This window comes from Eleutherodactylus coqui, chromosome 2 (assembly GCF_035609145.1).
Source record: "Eleutherodactylus coqui strain aEleCoq1 chromosome 2, aEleCoq1.hap1, whole genome shotgun sequence".
Lineage (NCBI taxonomy): Eukaryota > Metazoa > Chordata > Amphibia > Anura > Eleutherodactylidae > Eleutherodactylus > Eleutherodactylus coqui.
The window spans coordinates 27,113,180-27,128,820 of NC_089838.1; the positions used below are offsets into that span (position 1 = coordinate 27,113,180).

The following is a 15,641-nucleotide window of genomic DNA, read 5'->3' on the forward strand; positions in this document are numbered from 1 at the left end:
CCAATCAGCCCTCCAGAGAGGAGGAGACAACGCATGCTCTGCACCCCTGATTTAGGGCCATATTTATATATACCAATACAAAAGCTAATCTATCATATAAATATTTGGTTCTGTTCGATCCTGAGTTCTTTCCAGGCCTTCCAGTGATACGATGGCGGGACTCCTGCAAAACACATCAAAACATGGGTTATATATATAACGATGAGTACACAAATCACCATGTGACTGATACCTTAGTATTTAGTTAAAGGGCTTGTATGGGAATAGGAAAAAATAGCTACTTTGTTCCAAAAACAGTGCCACTCTTCTCCAGAGGCTGTGATTGGTATTGCATCCTTTATAATGGGGCTGGGACAGAGCTGCACAGCCAAGAGTGGTGCTGTTGTTGGTAGTAAGGAGTCAGGTTTATTGTATCTCTTTTTTCCAATCACGGGGTCTACAGGATTTGTGTTCACCTGATGGCACCAACTTGTGTCAGGATGTGGTTACTACAGCCAAGTCGTCGTGTGAGAGTGTAGATTCGTGTTAACTGCCATGCAATTTGGTTCTTCCCATGACATGAGTCTTTAGATATGTATATTCCCTTTACAACATGTTTCACATAGGAACTTGATTTTTCAACAGGTAAGTGTTATAGTCATAAATCTATAGGGGTACCTGGTGCTCAACTAAAGTTTACAAGGTCAAAGGTTATATGTCACCGAGAAAAACGTATCAGGCCAATAAATTTGTACCAATACGAAGGCCACTACAAAATAAGGAGTCAAAAAGCACCAATTATAGCTATATATATATATACACACACACACACACACACACACACACATATATATATATACATACATACATACATACACATATATATATATACATACATACATATATACATACATACATACACACACACACACACACACACACATATATATATATACATACATACATACATACACATATATATATATATACATACATACATATATACATACATACATACACACACACACACACACACACACAAACCAAAGGCACAAGACTCAAGAGATGCCATATATAAAATCCCTAATGTATTATGCAACGGATAACGGCGATCATTTAAAGTAAAAAAAAGAAGTATAAAATAAGTTTAAGTTTCATCTCCCCTTACGAATCATATCTGTGAGGGGAGATGAAATTACGTATCTAAGGCCCCCGGATTTATCAAGAACAAACTGGAAACATACAGATAAGATGGGTCACACCACACCTCTCCGCATGAGGCACAAAAATAAAGTGCCCTGATGGTTTCACATCTGTGTTGGAACCTCCGGTCGCGGCTTCTGTCGCAGATCTGGCTCAAAATACAAGAAGAAAAATCGTTGCATGCAGCACTGTTTCTTCTGTCCAGAAGCCGGGCAGCTGAGCGGAACCGAACGGACCCCATTATAGTTAATGGGGGCCGCTCAGTGCTGTTCGTTCCATCCTGAGATGGAGCAGGAAGTCGAAACCCCGGGCGCAACTATTAAAACTCTTAAAAGATATTTAGAGAAAAAACGAATTCCCCATAGCATCTAAAACGGATTTACAAACCATTTTCACTCTAGGCTATAATCTTTTGGAATGGACGCATTTAAAGGGGTGGTGCCATGATATAAAGCAAAGCAGAGGCGTAACTTGAACCTCCGGGCCCCAATGCAAAACCTGTAACAGGGCCCCCAACTATAATGCTTTATTCATAGTACTGGGTTCCCTATATGGAGAAAAGAGGCCTTATGGGCCCCCTAAGGCTTGTGGGCCCGGGTGCAACCGCATCCCCTGCACCCTCTATAGTTACGCCCCTGAAGCTAAGGATAGAGAAGAACTTTATGATTGATGGAAGTCCAACCATCTGGACCTCCTGTGATCCTGAGAACTGGGTTCCCGAAGGCCTCTGTAAGAATGGAGGGGAGGTCGCACCGTGGTTCCATTCATTGCAGTTTGTGCCCTGGAGACGCATAAAAAAGTTGCCCTTCTGCATATCTTTTTGTGCACGTACGTATATTGTGTATTTACAGGCAAAAAAGCACAAGGAAGGGATGAAATACACAGAAAATAGGGTTTTTTTCAGTCCATGAGTATGCTGCACATAGCCAAGAAATCCAATGCATAAAAAGACACTTTTCAATGCTTTGGAAATTAGGTAGTTTTTAACCACTAGAGGTCCTCTTAATTGACTGCATAAAATATCAATATAGCAGCCACCACTAGAGGTCATCAGTGTTCTTTAATACACAGTATAATTGGTGGATTGTAATATTAGGTAATGGCCACAAGATGGCACGCGGCAGCTTTTTTCTTCAAAGAAAACTTTAGCAAGATAGTTTTAAAAACGCCGTTGAGGGTGCGATCAGACGTTGTGGAAATGCTGCAGATATTCAGCAGTGAAAAATCATTGGCAAAATCTGCAGCATTTCCACATCAAAATTTGCTTTATTGGTGCAGATTAAGCTGCAGATCTATAGCTGATTCCATCCTGCACGGCGCTTTGCTCACCTCTGAATACTGAGGGCTGCCAGCACAAAAAGCGCAGTGCACACTGGTAACCGCTACAGAGCGCTGTCATCTTTCCCTGGGTGATAGGCAGACTACTTGCACACACCTGATGAAGGTAGGGGGCGTTCAGTAGTGGTTGTAGCGGTGTGTGCTGCGCTCTTTGTGCTGGCAGTGCTCAGTATTCGGAGGTGAGAGGAGCGCCGCGCAGAATGAAATCAGCTGCTGATCTACCGCTGAATCCGAGTCAAAATCCACACCAATGGTGCGAATTTTGATGCAGAAATATCCGCAGCGTTCCCACTATGTGTGAACGTACCCTGCGGCTCTGTTCAGGTTTTTGTCTTCAATTCCATTATGGAATAGAGGAACAGAAAACAAGGCATGCTGCCTCCGAAACCAGTGTGGCCGGGCAGAATCCACTGACTATAGTGAGCTTCTTTCTGTTTCTGTCCTTTCTGATTGGACTCACGACGGACGGCCTGGGGAATGTGGCCAACTGCAGTGATGGTCAGAAGGTTTACTTCATTTTGTGGACATTCGTATCTTGCAGCTCTATATGCAGATTCATGAAACTGTCTCAAAGTGAAACTGTCTTTGTTCCCCAACCAATCACAGCTCAGCTTCCATTTCACAGAGTGCTGTTACAAAATGAAAGGAGCACCGTGATTGGTTGTTACAGGCAATAAAGGCTGCGTCATAAATGTGCCCCAATGTTCCGAAAAATGAAATTTTAATATTGTATCTCAGTTTATGAAACTTTAACTCACTTCCTGTCTGGTGTGGTCCGTATACTGAACTCCAGCTTTACCGTCTATCAAATACATTATATACTTAAAGGTGTTCCCATCTGGGCCTTTCAGGGCCAAAAGGTATAAAACCTAGTCCTCTGTTTCCGAGACTGTGTTCGTTGTTTCCAGCCAGATGGTCAGAATCTATAGCAGCAGTTTCCCATTTCAGCTATGGAAAGCCAAGATGGAATACCCCTTTATGGCTGCATTTAATTGGATATTTTACATTAAAGGGGTTTCTGAGACCAAAATATTGATGACTAATCTTCAGAATTGGTCATCATTACTCAATCAGTGGGGCTATCAGTGCTTGGGATCCTCACTGATAGCAGCCTGTGTTCACTCGAATGGTACTGAGCTGATCTGAGGTCATGTGACTAATGAACATGACGTCACTGGCCTGAGAAGAAGCTGCAGAGCTCGCTGGAGTGCCACCTACTCTTCAAACAGCGGTTACCAGCCGCTGACCTATTATGATCGGATGATGACGACCTATCCTGAAGATAGCTCATCAATATTTTAGTCCCAGAAAACCACTTTAGAAACTTTGCCTCTCATTGTTGTCCAGGATTTTTGTTACTCATGACTTATTCTTGGGTTAGGTCATCAGTAGTTGATTGGTGCATTCCACCGCTCGGGATCCCTAACGATAAGATGATTTTCAGCACCACTGTCAATGTGCACAGTGCTAGAAGCCGATAGTGCTGTCAACATCGCAGCATACGGTTTGGTAGTTCTAGTCACAGCTCTTATTGAAGTTAATGGGCCTGCAGTACTAAACCAGGCCACTGCAATTTGGACAGCGCTATCTGTTTCCTATGCTGTCCGCTTTGACAGCAGGGCTGGGAATTAGCTGATCAGTTGGCATCCTAAATGGTGGACCCTTACTGATCAACTACGGATGACCTATCCTATCCTAAGCATAGGTCGTCAGGTCATCAATAGTAGAAGTCCTGGGCAACTCCTCTAAATGCAGTAGTGTTACATATTGCAACATAGACATTTATGTCTGTAACCGTTGAAGCCACCCGCTGGAGTTTTCTCTGGTGTCTTATTGTTTTGTTTTTTTTGTTGAGGTTGTCTCAGAGCCAAAATATTTGTGAACGTTGGGACTTTCCTACGTGTAACAGCAGGTCCGGTCCGCAGATACATGGAGATCTTTAGGAAGTGCCAAGGGTTTCTTAAACTACAGTAGTTCTAATGTAGGCGGCTATTACGTGTGAGAGCGAGAGACGGAGAGAAGAGAGGGACTAGGGGAGAGAAGTGTGGAACCGGAGGAGAGAAGAGAAGGACTGGGGGAGAGAAGAGAGGGACTGGGGGAGAGAAGAGAGGGACTGGGGGAGAGAAGAGAGGGACTGGGGGAGAGAAGAGAGGGACTGGGGGAGAGAAGAGAGGGACTGGGGGAGAGAAGAGAGGGACTGGGGGAGAGAAGAGAGGGACTGGGGGAGAGAAGACAGGGACTGGGGGGGAGAAGAGATGGTCTAGGGGAGAGAAAAGAGGGACTGGGGGAGAGGAGAGAGGGACTGGGGAGAGGAGAGAGGGACTGGGGAGAGGAGAGAGGGACTGGGGCAGAGAAGAGAGGGACTGGGGGAGAGAAGAGAGGGACTGGGGGAGAGAAGAGAGGGACTGGGGGAGAGAAGAGAGGGACTGGGGGAGAGGAGAGAGGGACTGGGAGAGAGAAGAGAGGGACTGGGAGAGAGAAGAGAGGGACTGGGAGAGAGAAGAGAGGGACTGGGGGAGAAAAGAGAGGGACTGGGGGAGAGAAGAGAGGGACTGGGGGAGAGAAGAGAGGGACTGGAGGAGAGAAAAGAGGGACTGGAGGGGAGAAGAATGGGACTGGAGGAGAGAAGAGAGGAACTGGGGGAGAGAAGAGAGGAACTGGGGGAGAGAAGAGAGCAACTGGGGGAGAGAAGAGAGGGACTGGGGGAGAGAAGAGAGGGACTGGGGGAGAGAAGAGAGGGACTGGGGGGGAGAAGAGAGGGTCTGGGGGAGAGAAAAGAGGGACTGGGGGAGAGGAGAGAGGGACTGGGGAGAGGAGAGAGGGACTGGGGAGAGGAGAGAGGGACTGGGGGAGAGGAGAGAGGGACTGGGGGAGAGGAGAGAGCGACTGGGGGAGAGGAGAGAGGGACTGGGAGAGAGGAGAGAGGGACTGGGAGAGAGGAGAGAGGGACTGGGAGAGAGAAGAGAGGGACTGGGAGAGAGAAGAGAGGGACTGGGGGAGAAAAGAGAGGGACTGGGGGAGAGAAGAGAGGGACTGGGGGAGAGAAGAGAGGGACTGGAGGAGAGAAAAGAGGGACTGGAGGGGAGAAGAATGGGACTGGAGGAGAGAAGAGAGGAACTGGGGGAGAGAAGAGAGGAACTGGGGGAGAGAAGAGAGGAACTGGGGGAGAGAAGAGAGGGACTGGGGGAGAGAAGAGAGGGACTGGGGGAGAGAGGACAGGGACTGGGGAGAGAAGAGTGGAACTGGGGGAGAGAAGAGAGGGAGTGGGGAAGAGAAGAGAGGGACTGGGGAGAGGAGAGAGGGACTGGGGAGAGGAGAGAGGGACTGGGGAGAGGAGAGAGGGACTGGGGGAGAGGAGAGAGCGACTGGGGGAGAGGAGAGAGGGACTGGGAGAGAGGAGAGAGGGACTGGGAGAGAGGAGAGAGGGACTGGGAGAGAGAAGAGAGGGACTGGGAGAGAGAAGAGAGGGACTGGGGGAGAGAAGAGAGGGACTGGGGGAGAGAAGAGAGGGACTGGGGGAGAGGAGAGAGGGACTGGGGAGAGGAGAGAGCGACTGGGGGAGAGGAGAGAGGGACTGGGAGAGAGGAGAGAGGGACTGGGAGAGAGAAGAGAGGGACTGGGGGAGAGAAGAGAGGGACTGGGGGAGAGAAGAGAGGGACTGGGGGAGAGAAGAGAGGAACTGGGGGAGAGAAGAGAGGAACTGGGGGAGAGAAGAGAGGGACTGGGGGAGAGAAGAGAGGGAGTGGGGAAGAGAAGAGAGGGACTGAGAGAGAGCACACTTCACAGGGAACACTCACTGGACCCGGAGCGTGCAGCTCCACGAAGCTCATACAAACTCATTCTATGACCAGCTTTTAATTAGTTTATGCAGTTTTATTACTGACCTTGATGTGTCTTTATTTATCCGTTTACAATGTCTGTCTGAAAATACAAGAAGAAGGTTGTGGAACTGTGCGGGCTTTACATAATCTGTACATCATACATATGGGGTAATGCCCCCCCCCCCCCCTTATTATAAGTTATAGGAATATTAGAGATCACTGTCTGCAGCAGCTGAGATGTCTATTATGAGGTTCTGCAGAAGAGTTGTATATTATGGTGTTCAACACCAGCTATGGTGTGTTATGAGGTTCTGCAGCACTTCAGGTGTGCATTATAAGGTTCTGCAGCAGCTGGGGTGTGCATTATGAGGTTCTGCAGCAGCTGAGATGTGTGTTATGATCTGCAGCAGCTGATTCTATGACTGTGCAGATGTATCACAGGAATTATATTAATAATGATGATATTGAAAGCAACTTACATCTATATAAAAGTGCAGCCAATGAAATCAGGATGATGACGGTGACGACACCTGCGACAATGTAGGGAAGTTTGGGATCGATGTCTTCAATTTTATTATTCTTCTGAAGGGCAAAAGACATTAGTTGTTATGTAGAAATAGAAAATGGAGCGTAGCTGAAATGTCATTCTGGCAGCACCAACTGCATAATGGTCACTACACCTACGGTAGTAAAACTGTAAATTCTGTGTGCAGTGCACTGCCCCTAGTGGTGACTGCAGGCAAATGCTGTGGTGAGAAGCAAGGAAATCAGTTCAACACTGGGCCCCTCTTAACATGGGCCCCATGTGATAACATGCAAACCAATCATAGCATGTCATATTTGCATGAGAAAGTGACATGTTGCTATATAAGGCACTCAAGTGTATTTACGAATGAAAAAGAAATGTCACACGAGATGCAGGGGATACAATGAACCCCCCGCTAAATATCACCTGCCTAACAGGAGGAAGTGTAAAGCCAGTGAAAAAGGATTAAAATCGATAAATCGCCGGGCCCAGATGGAATACACCCAAGGGTTCTAAAGGAACTAAGTATCGTGATAGATAGACCGCTATTTCTTATATTAAGGACTCTATTGAGACCGGGGTTGTACCCCTAGATTGGCGCATTGCCGATGTGGTTCCAATATACAAAAAGAGATCAAGAAGAGAGCCTGGTAACTACAGACCGGTAAGTCTCACTTATTGGAAAAATATCCAAGGGGTTTCTGAGAGACGCCATCCTGGAATACATCAAGGAAAACAACAGTATAACTCCCAGCATGGCTTTATGAGGGGTCGATCATATCAGACCAACTTGATCAGCTTCTACAATGAAGTAAGTTCTAAGCTGGACCTGGGAGAGTCTATTGATCTCATATGTCTGGACTTCTCTAAAGCATTTGATCCTGTGCCGCATGATAGGCTAATATGTAAAATGAGACAACTCTGACTCATTTATTTATCCTGGATGTTGAACGGCGTAAAAAGAATTACACAATGACAGATTTGCGGGTTTTTTTAATCACACTTTTTAGAAGAAAATGAATAAAAAGTGATTGTGCACCCCATAACGGTACCAGTAGAAACTATAGCTTGCCTTCAAACCAAAAAACAAGCGCTTATACAACTCCATCAATGGAAACATAAAAAGTTATGGGGCTCAGTGTATGACATATGGGTCATAACAACAAGAAGAATGAAAAGATTAGTTCTTAAATAACCTCCAGCAACAAGTCATCAACTACTCATAATCCGGAATCAAGTTCCTTTGATGCTGGATTAAATAAAATTACCACTACAATGTTACCGAAATGTACTGTACCTGTTTTTCTTGCTCCACGGTGAAAGCAATAAAGTTAGCAGAAGTTGTCTTTGGGGTGATATATGGAGATTCAGAGCCCGTGGGTAAAGGAAATTCTTAAGGGATTTGTAAGGGAGACACACAAAGCAATTAATAGATATGCCCTACATGGTAATGTTCACTATTCAGTTTTTAGGTTCAAAATTCTATGTGGATTCATTTTATATAGAGGAGTTTGATCAATTATACAATTCTGGTTACATGTAGCCACCACTAGAGGGCGCTAAATGTATATGGATATATGCAGCCAGTAGTAAATTTAAAGGGATTGTGTGAAGTTTAAAACTTGTCTCCTATCCACGGGTTTGAGAATAAGTGTCTTATGGGCGTGGGTATAACTAATGGGACCCCACTGATCACGAGATCAGGAGTCCCCTGCATCGCTGAATGAATGGAGCATCACTCGAGTATATGCGCTGCCACTTCAAAGATTGCTGAGCGCTGTACTGGGTTATGTCCGTCAGTCCTATAGAGATGAGTGGAGCAGGAGTGTTCATGTCTGCACAGCTGCTCTGTTTATTCACAGGACATTTATTTTCATGATCAGTGGGGTCCCAGCGGTTAGATCCCTACCTAGACCCCTCTGGATAAGTTATAAACATGGCACAAGCCCTTTTATATTCAGTTAGCTCCATTAGTGGTGGCTGCAGGTAGCTGTTATGATAATGTCATTGCAAGCATAGGAAGCTGTATAATGCTGGGCTACCTTCCACCACGGCCCCATAGTAGTCATGTCCCTTGCCACTAGGGTATGTACGCCACTGATCCTGTCTGATTAGGTCATTTTCCAAATGCAGCTAGACTGACAGTCAGCAACCATACAAGACTGGGAGTCCTCCAAAGATTGGGAGCAGCTCTCCTTCCCTGGCTCATTGAGGGGTTCCCCATATGACGTAGGCTGATAAGGGTCCCACAGCACCCGGTGTGTTTTCTAACCTTTTATTCGCGCCCATTGGCTTGTGGTTTAACCTAATTTAGCCCCTCTGACTTACCCTGAGGATGGTGAAATGGCTGGTTGGTGGATTTAGGAGGACTTGTAGCTGCGGATACAATAGAAATCAGAATTTGGTAAAAATATTTGATCCCTTTGAGTAACAAAGACCTATGAAGTGAATATGATTTAAAGGTATTACCAGGGCTATAACTTTGATGGCCTATCCCAGGGCTTTTTAATTCATTAATACCTTTGTGATCCAGTACATGTTTGTCATCAGTGGGTCCCCCATATTGTCACCTCTACCCCCTCCATTCCCAAAGTTTTTTGTGTCCTAAAGCTACTCTCCAGTCCTGGGACACAATTTTGTCCTAGAATGGGAGGGGCTAGTTATGTTTCATGCTGTTGGTTGTCTGTGCTGAAGTAACTCTGATCTGCCGGTTCTAGTTCCCATTTTCAGTCGTCCAATGCAGTCCATTCAGACTGCCCAATCTGCAGTTAGACTACCAATGCACTACACCTGCTTCCTAATTGGGTAGCATTTCTCATGTGATCAGTACTAGCCAATCAGAGAGTAGTGCACAGTGTACATTAGGCACTTAAAAAATTGCAGTTATCAACTTGAATGACCAAAAACAGGGCTTGGAACCGGTGAATCGAAAGGACAAGAACAACAGCAGGTAATACACTCTCACCCCTACAGTCCCGGGAATTTTGTCCCGGGATCGGAGGGCTACTTCAAGAAATAATAAAAACTGATACTCTCCTAATCTAGCAGTCTACACTCCCCATATGGCTGTCCCCAGTGTTTTCTTGCTTCCAATTTGAGCAGCAGGTGACAAATCCCTGGCCTTAGAAGGGTGTGGGTCAACCTGGAAGTAAGAGAAGAACATGGGGAGCAGAGAAATTAAAATATCTTGGTTCACTATTTTTTAAGTGGCCTCATAGATGGCATTTTTTATTTTACCACCCAAGCTCTCTATGGGACTGAGGTCAGGGATTGGGCTGGTCACTCCATTACCTCAATCCTTTTTGTCTGCAACCAGGGGAGTAGCTAAAGGCTCAGGGACCCAGGTGCAAAAACTCAGCTCAGGCCTCCCTCACCTATACCCATACTATACAGGTACTATACCTGTTCTATTTTCACGCATTTTAGCTCCTCATCGCCCATCACAATGATGGGGTGCATTAATAAGTGCAGTCAAATGCTGTAACGTGTACAAAAATGCTGCTGAAGAGTGTGGTAAAATTGCCTCGATTTCAAGCAGTGTTTTCTGAATGCGTGTGTGAGTGTGACCTTAGAAGGAAATTACTTGCTGTGTAGAAATATTACTTCTACCAAAAACAGTGAATTATCAGGTTAATAATGTTGGAATGCTATTTTTTTTAACACTACTGTACATGTTCATCGTGGGTCGGGACGGGGTTGATGGAGTAAATTGCAAACCATACAAATGGTGACTTTTTTCATGCCAAATCGTGATGTGGTTTTCCATTGGAGCAGTTATAGGAACATCGTTTTGCTTTGGTCTTATCCTTGTGGAAGTGGACAAAACAACAATGTGTGAACTCAGTGCAGTAAAACTTCCTTACAGGGATTGTTTCAATGGGAAAACTCCCGTCTATATGCCTAACTAAGACATATGGACATCATAAAGCGGGGTCTGCCATTGTAGACCTACCTAAGCCAGCCAGAGTTAAGAACCATTAAATGCAGTACTACATTTCTCCTGCGGTGGACACAGCAGCAGAACTATAAGGTAACACGAGGGTTTTGGGAAAGTGTCATTATTAAAGGGGGTGCCTGCGATGGAACAATTATTTTTATGTGAGTGGAACATATTTGACTATTTGCTTGTAAACGTCTGCTCACTCTCATGTATCTCTACTGTTACTTCCTTTTTCTTGTCATTGAACAATCCACGGATCTCCACACGACAGCAGTAAGTTCCTTCATCTTCTTTAGTGGCCCCGGTGATGGTCAGAGACACGTCCCCATGGCTGATGATCCCCAATAACTGGTATCTGTCCGACTCCTTCCAGGTCACTTTGTGGCCATCAGTCCAGATGATCGCATCATTACACTTCAACAATGAACAACTGCCTCGTCCCCAGCACATTGAGGTAGGAGCTAAAGAATATGTACAAGGTAATGTGACTCTGCCATTCAGTGGACCCGTCACATGTTCTGCTGGTGCCACCAGACCTGCAAATTGTGGAGACAATATAAGAATATATGTAAAAATAGGAATTTGTTAACTTGTTTAATGATTAATCAAAGCAGTGTTATGGCATGCTAAATAAGTCTTAACCTCTTCCTGACCGCATAACATAAATATACGTCATGTGGTTCCACGCCGAGCCCATTCCATACCCAGTAGGTGTCAGCTATTTTCAACAGCTGACAGCCACTGAAAAAGTTGACAGTCATTGTTAGCTCCAGTCATGACCGTTGACTGCTTAGATGCTGTGGCCAGTACTAACTGCTGCATCTAGGTAGTTTGAGGGTAGGTGTCACCTTTCCCAATCAGTGTTATGACATGCTAAATAAGTCTTAACCCGTTCCCGACTCCATAACATAAATGTACGTCCTGTAGTAGTGAAGAATGTATGAAGTTGGCTCAGGAGCCAAGCCCACTCCATGCCCCGTGGATGTCAGCTGTCATCAAAGTCCAAAGTTGTCGATAGCTGTCAACTACTTAGATGTTATGGTCAATACTGATTTCTCTCTCTAAGCAGTCAGTGGTCAAGCCATGCTGGTTGCAGGGCTTAATGGGCAACAATAAAAAGTACTATACACTGCAATTCCGAAGTATTGCAGTATATGGTACAAATGATCAAATAATCTCAAGTTCATGCCCACTGTGGGGACTAGAAAGGATGTGACATTGGGTTTAATAAAATGAAAAAAAATAGTAGTTTTAAAAAGCTGCTCTTTCCAAATTATCTAATTAAAAATGTAAACAATTAAAAAGCACAATTGGCATTGTCATAGCGATAGAATTTAAAATTAGTAAAACATTGCACAATTTATCCCACATGGTGACTACTCTAACCGAAAAAAATCACAATGTCAGAATTTCAGTGTTTTGGGCTCCCAGTGTCCTAAAAACATTGAATAAAAAGTTCTTGAAAAGTCATATGTACCCAAAAATTGTACCAATAGAAACAACAGCTCGCCATGCAAGCAACAAGCCCTCCCACAGTCTTGTCTATTAAAAAGAAGTAATGGGTCTTAAAATATAGCGGTAAGATATATTTATTTTTTTTAACCAAACAATTAACTTTTTTTTAAGAAGTGCGATATAGAAAACTATATAAAGTTGTAAATTTGGTATTGCCATAATTGTACTGACACGCAGAGTAAAGTGAACATGCTAATTTTACTGTAGCGTGAGCAATGTAAAAACAAAACATTCAAAAACAGGCACAATTATTTTTGCACTTGACCCCACTTATGTTTTTCAGTACATTATATGGTGCATAAAAGTACAATTTAGATACAACTTATCCTGCAAGAAAACAATTATTCATACAGCTTGGTCAGTGGGGACGAAAAAAGAAAATTAAAAATCTCTGGTCCTGAAAGGGTTAAAGATTACTTCAAGAAGAAATACTTGAGCAGCATGTTGGAGATCCACAGATACAGGAGTACTACGGCACAGGAGAGGCAGCAGCCTGCGCTCTGTGCAGCAGCATGTCGCAAGCAGGGAGCAAACTGCAACTCCCTGCAGCGAGAGGCAAAAATAAGTGCTTGTCAGTAGTCTTACATCTACAGAAGGCAGCCTCCTGGAGATTCAGTGATAACAGCAGAAAACACAAAGCTGTGAAGATTTCCGGTTGTCACCCAGTACAGTACATTATAGGATTGACGCTATGGTTCAGGTAGTTTCTGACTAATATTTTATAACTTTGAAACCCAAGAGACAGAAGTTACATGAAATACAGGATTACAAGTGAAAATGCATACAGATAGATAGATGATAGATAGATAGATAGATAGATAGATAGATAGATAGATAGATAGATATGAGATAGATAGATATGAGATAGATATGAGATAGATAGATATGAGATAGATATGAGATATATAGAAGTAGATAGATAGATAGATAGATATGAGATAGATATGAGATATATAGAAGTAGATAGATAGATAGATATGAGATAGATAGATATGAGATATATAGAAGTAGATAGATAGATAGATATGAGATAGATAGATATGAGATATATAGAAGTAGATAGATAGATAGATATGAGATAGATAGATATGAGATATATAGAAGTAGATAGATAGATAGATATGAGATAGATAGATATGAGATAGATAGATAGATAGATAGATAGATAGATAGATATGAGATGGATGGATAGATAGATATGAGATAGATAGATAGATAGAAGATAGATAGGAGATAGATAGATAGATAGATAGATAGATAGATATGAGATAGATAGATAGATGATAGATAGATAGATATGAGATGGATAGATACATGGATAGATATGAGATGGATAGATAGATAGATAGATATGAGATAGATAGATAGATAGATAGATAGATAGATAGATAGATAGATGGATAGATATGAGATGGATAGATAGATAGATAGATAGATAGATAGATATGATATGGATAGATAGATAGATATGAGATAGATAGATAGATAGATATGAGATGGATAGATAGATAGATAGATAGATAGATAGATGGATAGATATGAGATAGATAGATAGATAGATAGATATGAGATAGATAGATGGATAGATATGAGATGGATAGATAGATAGATGGATAGATATGAGATGGATAGATAGCTAGATAGATAGATAGATAGATATGAGATGGATAGATAGATAGATAGATAGATAGATAGATAGATAGATAGATAGATATGATATGGATAGATAGATAGATATGAGATAGATAGATAGATATGAGATGGATAGATAGATAGATATGAGATAGATAGATAGATAGATATGAGATGGATAGATAGATAGATGGATAGATATGAGATGGATAGATAGATAGATAGATAGATAGATAGATGGATAGATATGAGATAGATAGATAGATAGATAGATATGAGATAGATAGATGGATAGATATGAGATGGATAGATAGATAGATGGATAGATATGAGATGGATAGATAGCTAGATAGATAGATAGATAGATAGATAGATAGATAGATAGATAGATAGATATGAGATGGATAGATAGATAGATAGATAGATAGATAGATAGATATGAGATGGATAGATAGATAGATAGATGGATAGATATGAGATGGATAGATAGATAGATGGATAGATATGAGATGGATAGATATGAGATATATAGAAGTAGATAGATAGATAGATATGAGATATATAGAAGTAGATAGATAGATAGATATGAGATAGATAGATATGAGATAGATAGATAGATAGATAGATATGAGATGGATAGATATGAGATGGATGGATAGATAGATATGAGATGGATAGATAGAAGATAGATAGGAGATAGATAGATAGATAGATAGATAGATAGATATGAGATAGATAGATGATAGATAGATAGATATGAGATGGATAGATACATGGATAGATATGAGATGGATAGATAGATAGATAGATAGATAGATAGATAGATAGATAGATATGAGATAGATAGATAGATAGATAGATGGATAGATATGAGATGGATAGATAGATAGATGGATAGATATGAGATGGATAGATAGATAGATATGAGATAGCTAGATAGATGGATAGATATGAGATGGATAGATAGATAGATGGATAGATATGAGATAGATAGATAGATAGATAGATATGAGATAGATAGATGGATAGATATGAGATGGATAGATAGATAGATGGATAGATATGAGATGGATAGATAGCTAGATAGATAGATAGATATGAGATGGATAGATAGATAGATAGATAGATATGAGATGGATAGATAGATAGATAGATAGATAGATAGATAGATAGATAGATAGATAGATGGATAGATATGAGATGGATAGATAGATAGATGGATAGATATGAGATGGATAGATAGATAGATGGATAGATATGAGATGGATACATAGATAGATAGATGGATGGATAGATAGATAGATAGATAGATAGATAGATAGATAGATAGATAGGGGTTTGGAAAATTCACTCTTATGTACATTTGGCAGATAATTGTATACGCAGGAGATATAAAGACTGAAAGTTACATAGTAAATAGACAGATGTGGGATGCTTAGATAGATAGAGACAGAGAGATACATCATTACATATAGATAGATAATTAAATAACCCAAATAGCCTTTTATATGTGGAGTCCGAGCAGCTACAGACCTGTGGCTAGTAAGACATAGAAGCAGAGTCTTCTACACAAGTGTCTCATTTCTTGCCTGCAGCCCAGTACATCTGACCTCTCCGCTGGTCTCCTATATGTGCTGATGTTTTTACATGGTTCTGCATTTCTAGAAGGAAATGAAAGGAAGCTTCT

General features: G+C 42.2%; 1 protein-coding gene across 1 annotated transcript in view; it reads right to left on the reverse strand.

The window, feature by feature from the left end:
* The window catches only part of LOC136609916 (uncharacterized), a 67,372-nt gene that overhangs the window by 51,027 nt on the left and 704 nt on the right, over window positions 1-15,641 (reverse strand). Inside the window, exons 2-7 of the mRNA XM_066589202.1 lie at window positions 15,488-15,615; window positions 11,011-11,343; window positions 9,196-9,243; window positions 8,165-8,259; window positions 6,821-6,923; window positions 6,405-6,441 (exon numbers count right to left, since the gene is read on the reverse strand). Coding sequence (XP_066445299.1) covers window positions 6,405-6,441; window positions 6,821-6,923; window positions 8,165-8,259; window positions 9,196-9,243; window positions 11,011-11,343; window positions 15,488-15,536 — 665 coding nt within the window. The 5' untranslated portion in view covers window positions 15,537-15,615. The remainder of the gene's footprint in view (window positions 1-6,404; window positions 6,442-6,820; window positions 6,924-8,164; window positions 8,260-9,195; window positions 9,244-11,010; window positions 11,344-15,487; window positions 15,616-15,641) is intronic.